Here is a 17,727-nt window from a genome sequence, read left to right on the forward strand (position 1 = left end):
AGATTTAGCTGTCTCTACAACTTTGTCTCTCTCTGTAGTTTAAGAAAGAACTGCAGATGATGAAAATTGCTGGAGAAACTCAGCAGGATGAGGCAGCATCTATGGAGCGAAGGAATAGGTGACGTTTCAGGTCGAGACCCTTCTTCAGACTGATGTGGCGGTGGGGGGGGGGGGAAGAAGAAAGGAAGAGGCGGAGACAGTGGGCTGCGGGAGAGCTGGGAAGGGGAGGGGAAGGAGGGAGAAAGCAGGGACTACCTGAAATTGTAGAAGTCAATGTTCATACCACTGGGTTGTAAACTGCCCAGCTGTTTGTAGTGGGGTACAAACACTTACAGACAGCACCCGTAGTCAGGATCGAACCTGGGTCCCTGGCGCTGTGAGGCAGCAACTCTACCGCTGCGCCACCCTGCACCAGCCCCTTCTTTTCGACCCGAAACGTCACCTATTCCTTCGCTCCGTAGATGTTGCCTCGCCCGCTGAGTTTCTGTAGTATTTTTGTCAACTCTCTGTAGTTGAGTTCAGTTGAGCTCAGCTCCGTTTAGTTTAGTTTACTTTTGAGATACAGCATGGGAACAGGTCCTTCGGCCCATCGCTTGACAGGCACGGTGCGCGCAGCGGTATAGTCGCTGCCTCACAGCGCCGGAGACCCGGGATCGATCCCGACTACGAGTGCCGCCTGAACGTTCTCTCCCCCTGACCCGCGTGGGTTTATACTCCGGGTGCTCCGGTTTCCTCCCAAAGCCCCAAAGACATGCAGGTTTGTAGGTTAATTGGAGGAAACATAGAAACATAGAAATTAGGTGCAGGAGTAGAGGCCATTTGGCCCTTCGAGCCTGCACCGCCATTCAATATGATCATGGCTGATCATCCAACTCAGTATCCCGTACCTGCCTTCTCTCCATACCCCCTGATCCCCTTAGCCACAAGGGCCACATCTAACTCCCTCTTAAATATAGCCAATGAACTGTGGCCTCAACTACCCTCTGTGGCAGAGAGTTCCAGAGATTCACCACTCTCTGTGTGAAAAAAGTTCTTCTCATCTCGGTTTTAAAGGATTTCCCCCTTATCCTTAAGCTGTGACCCCTTGTCCTGGACTTCCCCAACATCGGGAACAATCTTCCTGCATCTAGCCTGTCCAACCCCTTGAGAATTTTGTAAGTTTCTATAAGATCCCCTCTCAATCTTCTAAATTCTAGAGAGTATAAACCAAGTCTATCCAGTCTTTCTTCATAAGACAGTCCTGACATCCCAGGAATCAGTCTGGTGAACCGTCTCTGCACTCCCTCTATGGCAATAATGTTCTTCCTCAGATTTGGAGACCAAAACTGTACGCAATACTCCAGGTGTGGTCTCACCAAGACCCTGTACAACTGCAGTAGAACCTCCCTGCTCCTATACTCCAGGTGTGGTCTCACCAAGACCCTGTACAACTGCAGTAGAACCTCCCTGCTCCTATACTCCAGGTGTGGTCTCACCAAGACCCTGTACAACTGCAGTAGAACCTCTCTGCTCCTATAGGATGGGTCTCGACCCGAAACATCACCCGTTCCTTTGCTCCGTAGATGCTGCCTCACCCGCCGAGTTTCTCCAGCATTTTGGTCTACAACTAGTTCTTGTATGTTGCCATAGTTCCAGACTCAACCACCTCCTCCGGCAGCCCGTTCCATGCACCCACCACCCTTTGTGTGGAAAAGTTACCTCATCAGATTCCCGTAAAATCTTTCCCCCTTCACCTTGAACCTATGCCCTCTGGTCCTCGATTCCCCTGCTCTGGGCACGAGACTCCGTGCGTCTACCCGATCTATTCCTCTCATGATTTCCTCACACAAAGAGAGTGGATCCTTGCGTCTGAGCAGGGAGGTTCTACTGCTGTAGTTGTACAGTGTCTTGGTGAGACCACACCTGGAGTATTGCGTACAGTTTTGGTCTCCTAATCTGAGGAAAGACATTCTTGCCATAGAGGAAGTACAGAGAAGGTTCACCAGAGTGATTCCTGGGATGTCAGGACTTTCATATGAAGAAAGACTGGATAGACTCGGCTTGTACTCGCTAGAATTTTGAAGATTGAGGGGGATCTTATAGAAACTTACAAAATTCTTAAGGGGTTGGACAAGCTAGATGCAGGAAGATTGTTCCCGATGTTGGGGAAGTCCAGAACAAGGGGTCACACAGTTTAAGGATAAGGGGGAAATCTTTTAGGACCGAGATGAGAAAAACATTTTTCACAGAGAGAGTGGTGAATCTGTGGAATTCTCTGCCACAGAAGGTAGTTGAGGCCACAGTTCATTGGCTATATTTAAGAGGGAGTTAGATGTGGCCCTTGTGGCTAAAGGGATCAGGGGGTATGGAGAGAAGGCAGGTATGGACAATACAGCTCACACCCCCTCCGTGACACACTGGTCAGCCTGAGGGGCACCTTCAGCAACAGACTGGTCCCACCAAGATGCAATGTTTACACACCCCCAATCGTTTCCAAGAGGGAGGGGGGGAGAGAGAGAGAGAGACGAGGGTGAGGGTGAGAGAGAGAGAGATGAGGGGGGGGGGGAGACAGGAGGGGAGAGAAATAAGAGGAGAGAAGAGGGGGATAGAGAGAGACGGGGGGGGGGGGGGAGAGAGAGAGGCAGAGAGGAGAGAGAGAGAGAGGGGAGAAAGGGAGACGGGGAAGGAGAGAGATGGGCGAGAGAGGAGGGAGACCGGGGGGGGGGGGGGGGGGGGGGTAGAGACAGGAGGAGAGAGAGACAGGGGAGAGAGATACATAGAAAATAGGTGCAGTAGTAGAGGCCATTCGGTCCTTCGAGCCTGCACCGCCATGCAAATCAGTCTGGGTGAACCTTCTCTGTACTCCCTCTATGGCAAGAATGTCTTTCCTCAGATTAGGAGACCAAAACTGTACGCAATACTCCAGGTGTGTGGTCTCACCAAGCAAGGTGTGGGTCTCATCACGGCTGATCATCCAACTCAGTATCCTGTACCTGCCTTCTCTCCACACCCCCTGATCCCTTTAGCCACAAGGGCCACATCTAACTCCCTCTTAAATATAGACAGAGGGGGAGAGGAGAGAAACAGGGGGGGGGGGGGGAGAGACAAGGGGGAGAGAGAGTGGGGGAGAGAGAGAGAGAGGCAGTGGGGAGAAAGGAAGACGTGGGGAGAGAGAGAGACAGGGGGGGGGGGAGAGAGAGGGCGAGAGGGAGAGGGAGAGAGAGCATTTCGTTGTCTCTGTACTGTACACTGACAATGACAATTAAAATTGAATCTGAATCTGAGAGAGAGTGGGGGAGAGGGAGAGAGAGGCAGTGGGGAGAAAGGAAGACGTGGGGAGAGAGACAGTGGGGGGAGAGAGAGGGTGGGAGAGAGAGGGTGAGTGTTATTAATCGATCCTATTGAAACCACGGGCACTGCATCGCTTGCCATCTGAACGCCTCCCCACCTTCACGTCCCGACCTACCTCCTACCTTCAGCGGGGAGGGGGAGAGTCGAGAGATAGACGGGGGTGTTATTAGTTATTAATCGATCAAACGCCCACATTTTCTCGTCCCGACCTTCAGAGGGGAGCGTGGTAGAGACAGGGGAGAGAGACAGGGGAGAGACAGGGGAGAGAGTGGGGGATGAGAGATGGAGGGCAGAGAGACAGGGTCGGAAGTGTTACTAATCGATCCTATCGATACCCCGGGCACTGCATCGCTTGGGATTTAAACACCTCCCCACCTTTCTCGCCCCGACTCACCTTCTCCTCCTGACACTGCCGCGCCTCGGCGACTTTTTTCTCCAGCGCCCCGCTGGTCTTGAGGAATTTGTCGTCGATCTCGCTGATGTAGTGCTTCTTGTCGTTGAGGATCATGGTGGACTCGCCCAGCTGCTTCTGGAGCTGGTCTCTCGCCCTCCTCAGCTGCCCGCTCTCGTCCCTGGCCCGGTCACTCTCCAGCCGCAGCAGCGAGTTCTCCGACATCACGGTCCACACATACAGAGACATCGCGGCGACCAGCACCACCAGCCCCATCACAATGAACGCTGGACTCTTGCCTGCCATGTTGTGTGTGTGTGTGTGTGGCCTCCTCTCTCCTCGTAATGTCAACCTAGTAAATTTCAAACAAGTAGATTTAACCCTTGTAAGTTTCACCCTAGTAGATTTCACCCTAGATTTAAAACAAGTAGATTTCACCCTAGATTTCACCCTGGTAGATTTCACCCTAGATTTCAAACAAGTAGATTTCACCCTAGATTTCAAACAAGTAGATTTCACCCTAGATTTCAAACAAGTAGATTTCACCCTAGATTTCAAACAAGTAGATTTCACCCTAGATTTCAACCCATGTAGACTTCACCCTGGTAGATTTCACCCATGTAGCTTTCAAACAAGTAGATTTCAACCCTTGTAAGTTTCACCCCAGTAGATTTCGCCCAATATTTCAAACAAGTAAATTTCACCCTTGTAGATTTCACCCTTGTAGATTTCACCCCGGTAGATTTCACCCTAGATTTCAAACACGTAGATTTCACCCTGGTAGATTTCACCTTAGATTTCACCCTGGTAGAGTTCACCCTAGATTTCAAACAAGTAGAGTTCACCCTGGTAGATTTCACCCTAGATTTCAAACACGTAGATTTCACCCTGGTAGATTTCACCCTAGATTTCAAACAAGTAGATTTCACCTTTGTAGATTTCAACCCTTGTAGATTTCACCCTGAGATTTCTACCTAGTATATTTGACCCTTGTGGATTTCACCCTAGATTTCAAACAAGTAGAGTTCACCCTGGTAGATTTCACCCTTGTAGATTTCACCAAGATTTCTACCTAGTATATTTCACCCTTGTAGATTTCTACCTAGTATATTTCACCCTTGTAGATTTCTACCTAGTATATTTCACCCTTGTAGATTTCTACCTAGTATATTTCACCCTTGTAGATTTTTACCTAGTATATTTCACCCTTGTAGATTTCAACCTAGATTTCAAACAGTAGATTTCACCCTAGTATATTTCACCCTAGTATATTTCACCCTTGTAGATTTCTACCTAGATTTCAGCCTTGTAGATGTCACCCTAGTAGATTTCAACCTGAGATTTTTACCTACGAGATTTCTACCTAGTAGGTGTCACCCTAGTAGATCTCACCTGAGTAGATTTCGGCCACGTAAACTTCAGTTACAGCGCAGCTCCTCTCCTTCTTAAAGGCTGTAAACAACTAACCCCTTTTCAGCTTTCTCTTTCCACTGCTCAACCTGTTTCGCGTGGTAGCTGAAAGAATGCGTTTCTTTATCACTAACCTGCCACTGCAAGGGTGTGGTTGGCAAACTGCTGTTGTTTATCAGGTTGAGGCGTTTTCTTCCTGTGTCAAGACTTAAAAAAAAAAAAAAATTCTTCCCCGCCCAGTTACTCCAGCATTTTGTGGCGTTCTGTGAAGCAACCAAACTGCAGGTGTTTAAGAAGGAACTGCAGATGCTGGAAAATCGAAGGTAGACAAAAATGCTGGAGAAACTCAGCGGGTGACGGCAGCATCTCTGGAGAGAAGGAATGGGTGACGTTTCTGGTCGAGACCTTTCTTCAGACTGAGTCAGGGGAGAGGGAGACATAGAGATATGGAAGGGTAAGGTGTGAAAAGGAGATCAAAGGGGAAGATGTTCAAGGAAAAGGAGAATAGATCATGGTTTAGCTGGGGTAACTCTTTCCATATACACACCGCCTTCTGTGTGGAATTATTTGCCTCTCACGTTCCTAAGGATGAGAGGGGATCTTATTGAAACATATAAGATTATTTAGGGATTGGACACACTAGAGGCAGGAAACATGTTCCTGATGTTAAGGGGCCACAGTTTAAAAATGGAGAAGGTCTGGTTTCAGCCCGAAACGTTGCCTATTTCCTTCGCTCCATAGATGCTGCCTCACCAGCTGAGTTTCTCCAGCATTTTTGTCCGGCCACAGATTAAGAATTAGGGGTAGGCCACTTCGAACGGAGATGAGGAAAAAAGTTTTCACCCAGAGAGTTGTGAGTCTGTGGAATTCTCTGCCTCAGAGGGCAGTGGAGGGAAATTCTGTGGATGCTTTCAAGGGAGAGTTAGGTAGGGCTCTTAAAGATAGAGGAGTCAGGGGATGTGGTGAGAAGGCAGGAACAGGGGGAGGTACTGATTGGGGATGATCAGCCATGATCACATTGATTGGCGGTGCTGGCTCGAAGGGCCGAACGGCCTCTACTCCTGCACCTATTGTCTATTGCCTATAATACCACCTTCTGCACTCCAAGAAGTGCAAGCATGCCCAACCTCTCCGGGGGATCGGGGGAAACTTAAGAGGGAGTTAGATGTGGCCCTTGTGGCTAAAGGAATCAGGGGGTATGGAGCGAAGGCAGGTACAGGATACTGAGTTGGATGATCAGCCATGATCATAATTGTTATATGGTTATCATAATTGTAATTGTATTATATTCCAGGACAAGGGGTCACAGCTTAAGGATAAGGGGGAAATCCTTTAAAACCGAGACGAGGAGAACTTTTTTCACACAGAGAGTGGTGAATCTCTGGAACTCTCTGCCACAGAGGGTAGTTGAGGCCACAGTTCATTGGCTATATTTAAGAGGGAGTTAGATGTGGCCCTTGTGGCCAAGGGGATCAGAGGGTATGGAGAGAAGGCAGGTACGGGATACTGAGTTGGATGATCAGCCATGATCATATTAAATGGCGGTGCAGGCTCGAAGGGCCGTATGGCCTCTACTCCTGCACCTAATTTCTATGTTTCTATGTATATGGGACTAGGGGAGAATATGTGTTCGGCACGGACTAGAAGGGTCGAGATGGCCTGTTTCCGTGCTGTAATTGTTATATGGTTATATGGTTATATTGAATGGCGGTGTAGGCTCGAAGGGCCGAATGGCCTCTACTCCTGCACCTTTTTTCTGTTTCTTTGTTTCTATGTTTCTATACTTGGCGAATAAAGTGTGATTCTGATTCTAAATTAAAATTGCTGGGATCGAGAGCAAATAGAAGCAGGATGTTGACGGAACTCAGCGGGTCGGGCAGCTAAGCCCCCGCAGGTAAGGAATTGCCAGCATTTTGAACCAAAGTCCTAGGTTAGGGCCTGATACACCAGGCAGGTTCTTTAACCCCGCATGCTATAGCTCCACCTGCTGTAGATCAGTAGTACTTCATAGAAAACATAGAAACATAGAAATTAGGTGCAGGAGTAGGCCATTCGGCCCTTCGAGCCTGCACCGCCATTTAATATGATCATGGCTGATCATCCAACTCAGTATCCCGTACCTGCCTTCTCTCCATACCCTCTGATCCCCTTGGCCACAAGGGCCACATCTAACTCCCTCTTAAATATAGCCAATGAACTGGCCTCAACTACCCTCAACTGTGGCAGAGAGTTCCAGAGATTCACCACTCTCTGTGTGAAAAAAGTGCTCCTCATCTCGGTTCTAAAGGATTTCCCCTTTATCCTTAAGCTGTGACCCCTTGTCCTGGACTTCCCCAACATCGGGAACAATCTTCCTGCATCTAGCCTGTCCAACCCCTTGAGAATTTTGTAAGTTTCTATAAGATCCCCTCTCAATCTCCTAAATTCTAGAGAGTATAAACCAAGTCTATCCAGTCTTTCTTCATAAGACAGTCCTGACATCCCAGGAATCAGTCTGGTGAACCTTCTCTGCACTCCCTCTATGGCAAAGGAGATGTTTAAAGGAGATGTGCGGGGCAAATTTTATTTACATAGAGAACGGTGGGGTAGACTTGATGGGCCGAATGGCCTAATTCTACTCCTTCTACTCCTCTATTCCTCATGGCCTAATGACCTTATAATAATAATAATAATAATAATTTTATTTATAGAGCTCTTTAAAAACAAACATAGCTGCAACAAAGTGCTGTACATCACTAATCATTGACAAAAAAGTTAATACACACCAAAAATAACAATCAAAAGAAATAGTAGGAAAAGACATGTAAAATAAAGAAACATCAAAAAACACCAAAAACAGAAGCAAAGCCTCAGGCATGGTCAAAAGCCAGGGAGTACAAATGTGTAAATCCAACTCAGTATCCTGTACCTGCCTTCTCTCCATACCCCCTGATCCCTTTAGCCACAAGGGCCACATCTAACTCCCTCTTAAATATAGCCAATGAACTGTGGCCTCAACTACATAAACCAGGCTCTTTCAATAACATGACTCTTTAAAAAAAAAAGTTTTGTTAAGGGCTTGAAGGACAAAGATTGTTAAGGGTTTGGACACGCTAGAGGCAGGAAACAGGTTCCCGATGTTGGGGGAGTCCAGAACCAGGGGCCACACACACACACACACACACACAGTTTAAGAATAAGGGGTCGGCCATTTAGAACGGAGACGAGGAAACACTTTTTCTCACAGAGAGTGGTGAGTCTGTGGAATTCTCTGCCTCAGAAGGCGGTGGAGGAGGCCGGTTCTCTGGATGCTTTCAAGAGAGAGCTAGATAGGGCTCTTAAAAATAGCGGAGTCAGGGGAGAAAGCAGGAACGGGGTACTGATTGGGGATGATACACACCAAAAATAACAATCAAAAGAAATAGTAGGAAAAGACATGTAAAATAAAGAAACATCAAAAACACCAAAAACGGAAGCAAAGCCTCAAGCATGGTCAAAAGCCAGGGAGTACAAATGCGTTTTAACACTGGATTTGAAGATGGACAGTGAGGGGGCCTGTCTGATGTGCAACGGCAGGGTGTTCCAGAGTGCCGGAGCAGCAACAGAGAAGGCTCTATCCCCTCTGAGCCTCCGACTAGACCTCGGTACCTCCAGGAGCAGCTGACCAGCTGACCTGAGGGACCGGGCAGGAGCGTATGGGTGAGAGGTAACTCAGGGTTGGGCTGAAGGGGTTGCACTAGCAGCTACAGCTCGTGAGGAACTCTGATCGCGGGGCCTGTGAACATACTTTGCCAATAAAGTGTGATTCTGAATTCTGATTCCGATTCCGATTCCTTCAAAGGATTCTCCTCCGCCCGACCTTGGGAAAGGGTGGATGGGGGATAGCAAACAGGCTCATTGGCCTGACGGGCAGATTGCTGCCCCGAGCTGGCTGAAGGCATTGACAGGGCAGCCGTGCGGAACGAGGGAGCGGCTTTGACCCTTCCACTGTGAGCGGTCACTGTCATCCTCCATCAGCGTCAAGCCTGTCCCTTCCGGCAGTTTGCTAACCAGGGGATCCTCTTTCCAAAAGGGACGGGGAAGGGGGAGGGAAGCGGATGGGATTCCAAGGTTGTCCAGTCCTTCACCGCATCGATCCGTTAATGGTACTCGACACACTCTGACATGGGCCAGGGTTGAAACGTGTCAGTACCGGACATTTTTCTCTCTCCCAAGGTTACAGTGCCCTCCGGATAAGCATAGAAACATAGAAAATTGGTGCAGGAGGAGGCCATTCGGCCCTTCGAGCCAGCACCACCATTCATTGTGATCATGGCTGATCATCCCCTATCAGTACATAGAAACATAGAAACATAGAAAATAGGTGCAGGAGGAGGCCATTCGGCCCTTCGAGCCAGCACCACCATTCATTGTGATCATGGCTGATCGTCCCCTATCAGTACATAGAAACATAGAAACATAGAAAATAGGTGGAGTAGGCCATTCGGCCCTTCGAGAAGAAAGGAGGAGGCGGAAACAGTGGGAGAGCTGGGAAGGGGAGGGGAAAGAGGGAGACAGTAAGGGACTACCTGAAATTGGAGAAGTCAATGTTCATACCGCTGGGGTGCAGACTGCCCAAGCGAAATATGAGGTGCTGCTCCTCCAATTTACGGTGGGGCTCACTCTGGCCATGGAGGAGGCCCAGGACAGACAGGTCGGGTTGGGATTGGGAATGGGAGGGGGAGTTGAAGTGCTGAGCCACCGGGAGATCAGGTTGGTTATTGCGGACTGAGCGGAGGCGTTGGGCGAATGGATCGCCGAGCCTGCGCTTGGTCTCACCGATGTAGAGCAGCCGACACCTAGAGCAGCGGAATGACTTACACTTCCTTGTTGTGTAAAACGTTCTCTCTAAGCCAATATTCCTGGCAGAGGTGGACATGCTCGCTGTGCAAACATTCTCTAGTGTTTTCAAATATGTACAGACCTATTTCCATATGTAAGATCACTCTAGTATACAAGCATCTGTCAATGCAAATCACTGTACCAATATCTAACTTCCAGTTAACTCTGCAAACGGCACTGTCACGATCTTTAGCTTAGTTTTAGTTTAGAGATACAGCACGGAAACATGCCATGTGGCCCTCTGAGTCCGTGCCGACCAATCCTTTAAACTCCAGCGAGTACAGGGCTCGATAGGCCAAGTCACTTATCAGTGCTCCTATCACTTATAGAAACATAGAAACATAGAAAATAGGTGCAGGAGTAGGCCATTCGGCCCTTCGAGCCTGCACCGCCATTCAATATGATCATGGCTGATCATCCAACTCAGTATCCCGTACCTGCCTTCTCTCCATACCCCCTGATCCCCTTAGCCACAAGGGCCACATCTAACTCCCTCTTAAATATAGCCAATGAACTGTGGCCTCGACTACCCTCTGCGGCAGAGAGTTCCAGAGATTCACCACTCTCTGTGTGAAAAAAGTTCTTCTCATCTCGGTTTTAAAGGATTTCCCCCTTATCCTTAAGCTGTGACCCCCTTGTCCTGGACTTCCCCAACATCGGGAACAATCTTCCTGCATCTAGCCTGTCCAACCCCCTTAAGAATTTTGTAAGTTTCTATAAGATCCCCTCTCAATCTTCTAAATAGGTGCCCCGTGCCTGCCTTCTCCCCATATCCCTTGATTCCACTAGCCACTGTCTTTTCGGGCCATCAGGTCAGTTTAAGGATAAGGGGGAAATCCTTTAGGACCGAGATGAGGAAAACATTTTTCACACAGAGAGTGGAGAATCTCTGGAACTCTCTGCCACAGAAGGTAGTTGAGGCCACACAGTTCATTGGCTATATTTAAGAGGGAGTTAGATGTGGCCTTTGTGGCGATAGGGATCAGGGGGTATGGAGAGAAGGCAGGGATGGGATACTGAGTTGGATGATCAGCCATGATCATATTGAATGGCGGTGCAGGCTCGAAGGGCCGAATGGCCTACTCCTGCACCTATTTTCTATGTTTCTATAAGTGATAGGAGCACTGATAAGTGACTTGGCCTATCGAGCCCTGTACTCGCTGGAGTTTATAGGATTAGTCGGCGCGGACTCAGAGGGCTACATGGCATGTTTCCGTGCTGTATCTCTAAACTAAAACTAAGCTAAAGATCGTGACGGTGCTGTTTGCAGAGTTAACTGGAAGTTAGATATTGGTACAGTGATTTTCATTGACAGTTGCTTGTACACAAGAGTGATCTTACATATGGAAATAGGTTTGTACATATTTGAAAACACTAGAGAATGTTTGCACAGCGAGCATGTCCACCTCTGCCAGGAATATTGGCTTAGAGAGAACGTTTTACACAACAAGGAAGTGTAAGTCATTCCGCTGCTCTAGGTGTCAGCTGCTCTACATCGGTGAGACCAAGCTCAGGCTCAGAGACCCCTTCACCCAACGCCTCCGCTCAGTCCGCAATAACCAACCTGATCTCCCGGTGGCTCAGCACTTCAACTCCCCCTCCCATTCCCAATCCCAATCCGACCTTTCTGTCCTGGGCCTCCTCCATGGCCAGAGTGAGTCCCACCGTAAATTGGAGGAGCAGCACGTCATATTTCGCTTGGGCAGTTTACACCCCAGCGGTATGAACATTGACTTCTTCAATTTCAGGTAGTCCCTTACTGTCTCCCTCTTTCCCCTCCCCTTCCCAGCTCTCCCACTGTTTCCGCCTCTTCCTTTCTTCTTCCTTCCACCAACCCCCCCCCCCCCCCCGCAAATCGGTCTGAAGAAGAGTCTCGACCCGAAACGTCGCCTATTCCTTCGCTCCATAGATGCTGCCATAGAGCGCTGGAGTAACTCAACGGGTCAGGCAGCATCTGTGGAGAACACGGATAGGTGACGTTTCACAGAGTGCTGGAGTAACTCAGCGGGTCAGGCAGCATCTGTGGAGAACACGGATAGGTGACGTTTCACAGAGTGCTGGAGTAACTCAGCGGGTCAGGCAGCATCTGTGGAGAACATGGATAGGTGACGTTTCACAGAGTGCTGGAGTAACTCAGCGGGTCAGGCAGCATCTGTGGAGAACACGGATAGGTGACGTTTCACAGAGTGCTGGAGTAACTCAGCGGGTCAGGCAGCATCTGTGGAGATCACGGATAGGTGACGTTTCACAGAGTGCTGGAGTAACTCAGCGGGTCAGGCAGCATCTGTGGAGAACATGGATAGGTGACGTTTCGCAGAGTGCTGGAGTAACTCAGCGGGTGCAGCAGCATCTATGGAGCTGAGGAAATAGGTAACGTTTCGGGCCGAAACCCTTCCGGGTTTCGGCCCGAAACATTGCCTATTTCCAGAAGGGTTTCGGCCCAAAACGTTGCCTATTTCCTTTGCTAACACGGATAGGTGATGTTTCACAGAGTGCTGGAGTAACTCAGCGGGTCAGGCAGCATCTGTGGAGAACATGGATAGGTGACGTTTCACAGAGTGCTGGAGTAACTCAGCGGGACAGGCAGCATCTGTGGAGGCTCGTAGAGAAAGCTGTACAGAGTGGAAACAGGCCCTTTGGCCCAACTTGGTCTCGCTGACCAACATACCCCATCCACAGTAGTCTCAACTGCCTGCGTTTTGGCTGATATCCTTCTAAACCTTTCTTTTTGCACTATAGGAGACTTCTCACCCGCGACATGTCGCCTGTATAGTTGTGAGAGGTCTCCGATGGTGGTGAGAGGTCCCCGATGGTTGTGAGAGGTCTCCGATGGTTGTGAGAGGTCTCCGATGGTTGTGAGAGGTCTCCGATGGTTGTGAGAGGTCCCCGATGGTGGTGAGAGGTCTCCGATGGTCTTGAGAGGTCTCCGATGGTCTTGAGAGGTCTCCGATGGTCTTGAGAGGTCTCCGATGGTTGTGAGAGGTCTCCGATGGTGGTGAGAGGTCTCCGATGGTCTTGAGAGGTCTCCGATGGTCTTGAGAGGTCTCCGATGGTTGTGAGAGGTCTCCGATGGTTGTGAGAGGTCTCCGATGGTGGTGAGAGGTCTCCGATGGTTGTGAGAGGTCTCCGATGGTGGTGAGAGGTCCCCGATGGTGGTGAGAGGTCCCCGATGGTCGTGAGAGGTCTCCGATGGTGGTGAGAGGTCTCCGATGGTCTTGAGAGGTCTCCGATGGTGGTGAGAGGTCTGCAAAGAGTCGTAGCTGGTCTTTCTGGTCGCCGCTGAATTTTCAACATGTTGAAAATTTTGGTGGCCTATCACGGGTGCCGGCAGTCATTAGCAAAGTTCATAGCAAAAGGATTTGAGTATAGGAGCAGGGAGGTTCTACTGCAGTTGAACAGGGTCTTGGTGAGACCACACCTGGAGTATTGCGTACAGTTTTGGTCTCCTAATCTGAGGAAAGACATTCTTGCCATAGAGGGAGTGCAGAGAAGGTTCACCAGACTGATTCCTGGGATGTCAGGACTTTCATATGAAGAAAGACTGGATAGACTCGGCTTGTACTCGCTAGAATTTAGAAGATTGAGGGGGGATCTTATAGAAACTTACAAAATTCTTAAGGGGTTGGACAGGCTAGATGCAGGAAGATTGTTCCCGATGTTTAAGAGGGAACTGCAGATGCTGGAGAATCGAAGGTTACACAAAAAAGCTGGAGAAACTCAGCGGGTGCAGCAGCATCTATGGAGCGAAGGAAATAGGCAACGTTTCGGGCCGAAACCCGATGTTGGGGAAGTCCAGAACAAGGGGTCACAGTTTAAGGATAAGTGGGAAGTCATTTAGGACCGAGATGAGGAAAACATTTTTCACAGAGAGTGGTGAATCTCTGGAATTCTCTGCCACAGAAGGTAGTTCGAGGCCAGTTCATTTGGCTATATTTAAGAGGGAGTTAGATGTGGCTAAAGGGATCAGGGATATGGAGAGAAGGAGAGAAGGCAGGTACAGGATACTGAGTTGGATGATCAGCCATGATCATATTGAATGGCGGTGCAGGCTCGAAGGGCCGAATGGCCTCTACTCCTGCACCTATTTTCTATGTTTCTAAAGGTTGCGTAAGTGGGACAGGCCCTTTACTCCAGCTTTTTGTGTCGATCTTCCATTCCCATCCAACTTAGTTGAAGGTACCAGCAGGGGACTAACTTCCACCCCCCCACCCCCCCCCCCCCCCCCCACTACCCCCCGTTCAGAATCAGAATCATATTTTATTAGCCAAGTGGTGTACAATTTTGGTCGCCTAATTATAGGAAGGATGTCAACAAAATAGAGAGAGTACAGAGGAGATTTACTAGAAAGTTGCATGGGTTTCAGCAACTAAGTTACAGAGAAAGGTTGAACAAGTTAGGTCTTTATTCTCTGGAGCGCAGAAGGTTAAGGGGGGACTTGATAGAGGTCTTTAAAATGATGAGAGGGATAGACAGAGTTGACGTGGAAAAGCTTTTCCCACTGAGAGTAGGGAAGATTCAAACAAGGGGACATGACTTGAGAATTAAGGGACTGAAGTTTAGGGGTAACATGAGGGGGAACTTCTTTACTCAGAGAGTGGTGGCTGTGTGGAATGAGCTTCCAGTGAAGGTGGTGGAGGCAGGTTCGTTTTTTATCATTTAAAAATAAATTGGATAGTTATATGGACGGGAAGGGAATGGAGGGTTATGGTCTGAGCGCAGGTGTATGGGACTAGGGGATAATACGTGTTCGGCACGGACTAGAAGGGTCTAGATAACCTGTTTCCGTGCTGTAATTGTTATATGGTTATATATGGTTAAGTAAGTTTTGCCACATACGAGGAACTTCACACAGCTGGCTCGAGGCAAAACATCCAGAGACAACATTGGGCCCATTGATCAAATTGATTTTCTGAAACCATGGAGAGGGGGGAGAGGGTGATAAAAATCAATAGATTTAATTAGACTGAAGTCACATTGTGTGGCCCTCAGATGTGACTCTAGGCCATCATAGGGGGATATAAAAAGGCAGGAATAACACGGGCTACAGGATAGCACGGACTCCAGGCTTTGAACATCGTCCCGACAGAGACATAGACGGAAGGCCGGGATTGCTCACTCCGCAAGGTCCTTCAGCTGACAGGTTTGAGAATGCTTTTCTCTCGGTACTGAAAGGGGAAATCCCAACCACTGCCACCGGGTTACAGATACGAGGATCGTTTCGCTGAACCCCCTTCATTCAGTCGTCTTGCCCGAACCCACCCGATCTCCTGCTTTGCCAAACTCCTAGATACACAAAAAAGCTGGAGAAACTCAGCGGGTGCAGCAGCATCTATGGAGCGAAGGAAATAGGCAACGTTTCGGGCCGAAACCCGTCTTCAGACTGATTTCCTTCGCTCCATAGATGCTGCTGCACCCGCTGAGTTTCTCCAGCTTTTTTTGTGTACCTTCGATTTTCCAGCATCTGCAGTTCCTCCTTAAACACTTTAATTCTCCTTCCCATTCTCACGCAGAGGACCTTTCCGTCCTAAGGTCGACACAAAAAGGAAAAGGATGAGGGAGAGGCTCGAGACCCTTCTTCAGAGTCTGAGGAAGGTTTTCGAGCTGAAACGTCGCCCATTCCTTCCCTCCAGAGATGCTGCTGCCCGTCCCGCTGAGTTACACCAGCTTTTTGTGTCTATCTCCTTGTCTGTTGAGAGTTAGATAGAGCTCTAGGGGCTAGTGGAGTCGAGGGATATGGGGAGAAGGCAGGCACGGGTTATTGATAGGGGACGATCAGCCATGATTCACCAGACTGATTCCTGGGATGTCAAGACTTTCATATGAAGAAAGACTGGATAGACTCGGCTTGTACTCGCTAGAATTTAGAAGATTGAGGGGGGATCTTATAGAAACGTACAAAATTCTTAAGGGGTTGGACAGGCTAGATGCAGGAAGATTATTCCTGATGTTGGGGAAGTCCAGAACTAGGGTTCACAGGGTTTAAGGATAAGAGGGAAGTCTTTTAGGACCGAGATGAGAAAATCATTTTTTACACAGAGAGTGGTGATTCTCTGCCACAGAAGGTAGTTGAGGCCACACAGTTCATTGGCTATATTTAAGAGGGAGTTAGATGTGGCTCTTGTGGCTAAAGGGATCAGGGGGTATGGAGAGAAGGCAGGGATGGCATACTGAGTTGGATGATCAGCCATGATCATATTGAATGGCGGTGCAGGCTCGAAGGGCCAAATGGCCTCTACTCCTGCACCTATTGTCTATTATCTACCCATTTCTTCTCTCCAAAGATGCTGCCTGTCCCGCTGAGTTACTACAGCTGTTTGTGTCTGTCTCGTTGTCTGTAACTGGTTTTCACCTAGCTCACAGCTAACAATGGCCTGTTTCGTTTATCATCATTACTTTTTTGCATATCTTTCATCCTTCTTCTTCTTCTTGCGTATGGCGAGCACAGCCTAAAGTTGTAGGACAACTTGTTCTATTTGATCTTATTTGATTGTGCACGCCGGGTTGATTGCATTCGTCGAAACAGGGCGGACCACGTGAAGGTTGCAAACCTCCCACCCCATCTTTCATTCCTTAGTTCTATATCTCTCTGTACCCCCTCTCTATATCTCTCGTTTCCCTTTCCCGCGACTCTCAGTCTGAAGAAGGGTCTCGACCCGAAACGTCACCCATTCCTTCTCTCCGTAATTTGAGGAAGGACATTCTTGTGATCGAGGCAGTGCAGCTTAGGTTCACGAGATCGATCCCTGGGATGGCGGGACTGTCATATGAGGAAAGATTGAAAAGACTAGTCTTGTATTCACTGGAGTTTAGAAGGATGGGGGGGGGGGGGTTCTTATAGAAGTCATGTCCTCTTAAAAAAAAAAAAAAGAGGACATGACTTCAGAATTAAGGGACAGAAGTTTAGGGGTAACATGAGGGGGAACTTCTTTACTCAGAGAGTGGTAACGGTGTGGAATGAGCTTCCAGTGGAAGTGGTGGAGGCAGGTTCATTGGTATCATTTAAAAATAAATTGGATAGGCATATGGATGAGAAGGGAATGGAGGGTTATGGTATGAGTGCAGTCAGGTTGGACTAAGGGGAAAAAACATTTGTTCGGCACGGACTTGTAGGGCCGAGATGGCCTGTTTCCGTGCTGTAATTGTTATATGGTTATATGTTATATGGTTATAGAAACATATAAAATGATAAAAGGACTGTGGACAAGCTAGATGCAGGAAAAATGTTCCCAATGTTGGGCGAGTCCAGAACCAGGGGCCACACACACACAGTCTTAGAATAAAGGGGAGGCCATTTAAAACTGAGGTGAGAAAAAAACGTTTTCACCCAGAGAGTTGTGAATTTGTGGAATTCCCTGCCACAGGGGGCGGTGGAGGCCAAGTCACTGGATGGATTTACGAGAGAGTTAGATAGAGCTCTAGGGGCTGGTGGAATCCAGGGATATGGGGAGAAGGCAGGCACGGGTTATTGATTGGGGACGATCAGCCATGATCACAATGAATGGCGGTGCTAGCTCGTAGGGCCGAATAGTCTCCTCCTAGTTTCTATGTTTCTATATTTCTATGCTGCCTGTCCCGCTGAGTTACTCCAGCTTTTTGTGTCTGTCTACTCTACAGGATTCACTGGGTGCTCTGGATCTTGAAGGCCAGCGAACCCGCAAGCTCGCTCTGCTTGACTCTATTTGATATGTTTGATATTGGGTTGTTTTTTTTGAAAAAGCAACTATATATCAGACATA

The 17,727-nt window shown here is 48.6% G+C and overlaps 1 protein-coding gene across 3 annotated transcripts in view; it reads right to left on the reverse strand.

Annotated features, from left to right (window-relative positions):
- Positions 1-17,727, reverse strand: part of LOC129716192 (protein GOLM2-like) — a 55,687-nt gene that overhangs the window by 19,464 nt on the left and 18,496 nt on the right. Inside the window, exons 1-2 of one of the 3 annotated variants that reach the window (XM_055666064.1) lie at positions 5,266-5,379; positions 3,725-4,073 (exon numbers count right to left, since the gene is read on the reverse strand). In XM_055666064.1, the coding sequence (XP_055522039.1) occupies positions 3,725-4,027 (303 nt within the window). In that variant the 5' untranslated portion in view covers positions 4,028-4,073; positions 5,266-5,379. The other 2 variants (XM_055666061.1, XM_055666062.1) reach the window with 2 other exon arrangements.

Source organism: Leucoraja erinacea, unplaced genomic scaffold, assembly GCF_028641065.1.
Source record: "Leucoraja erinacea ecotype New England unplaced genomic scaffold, Leri_hhj_1 Leri_183S, whole genome shotgun sequence".
Taxonomy (NCBI): domain Eukaryota; kingdom Metazoa; phylum Chordata; class Chondrichthyes; order Rajiformes; family Rajidae; genus Leucoraja; species Leucoraja erinaceus.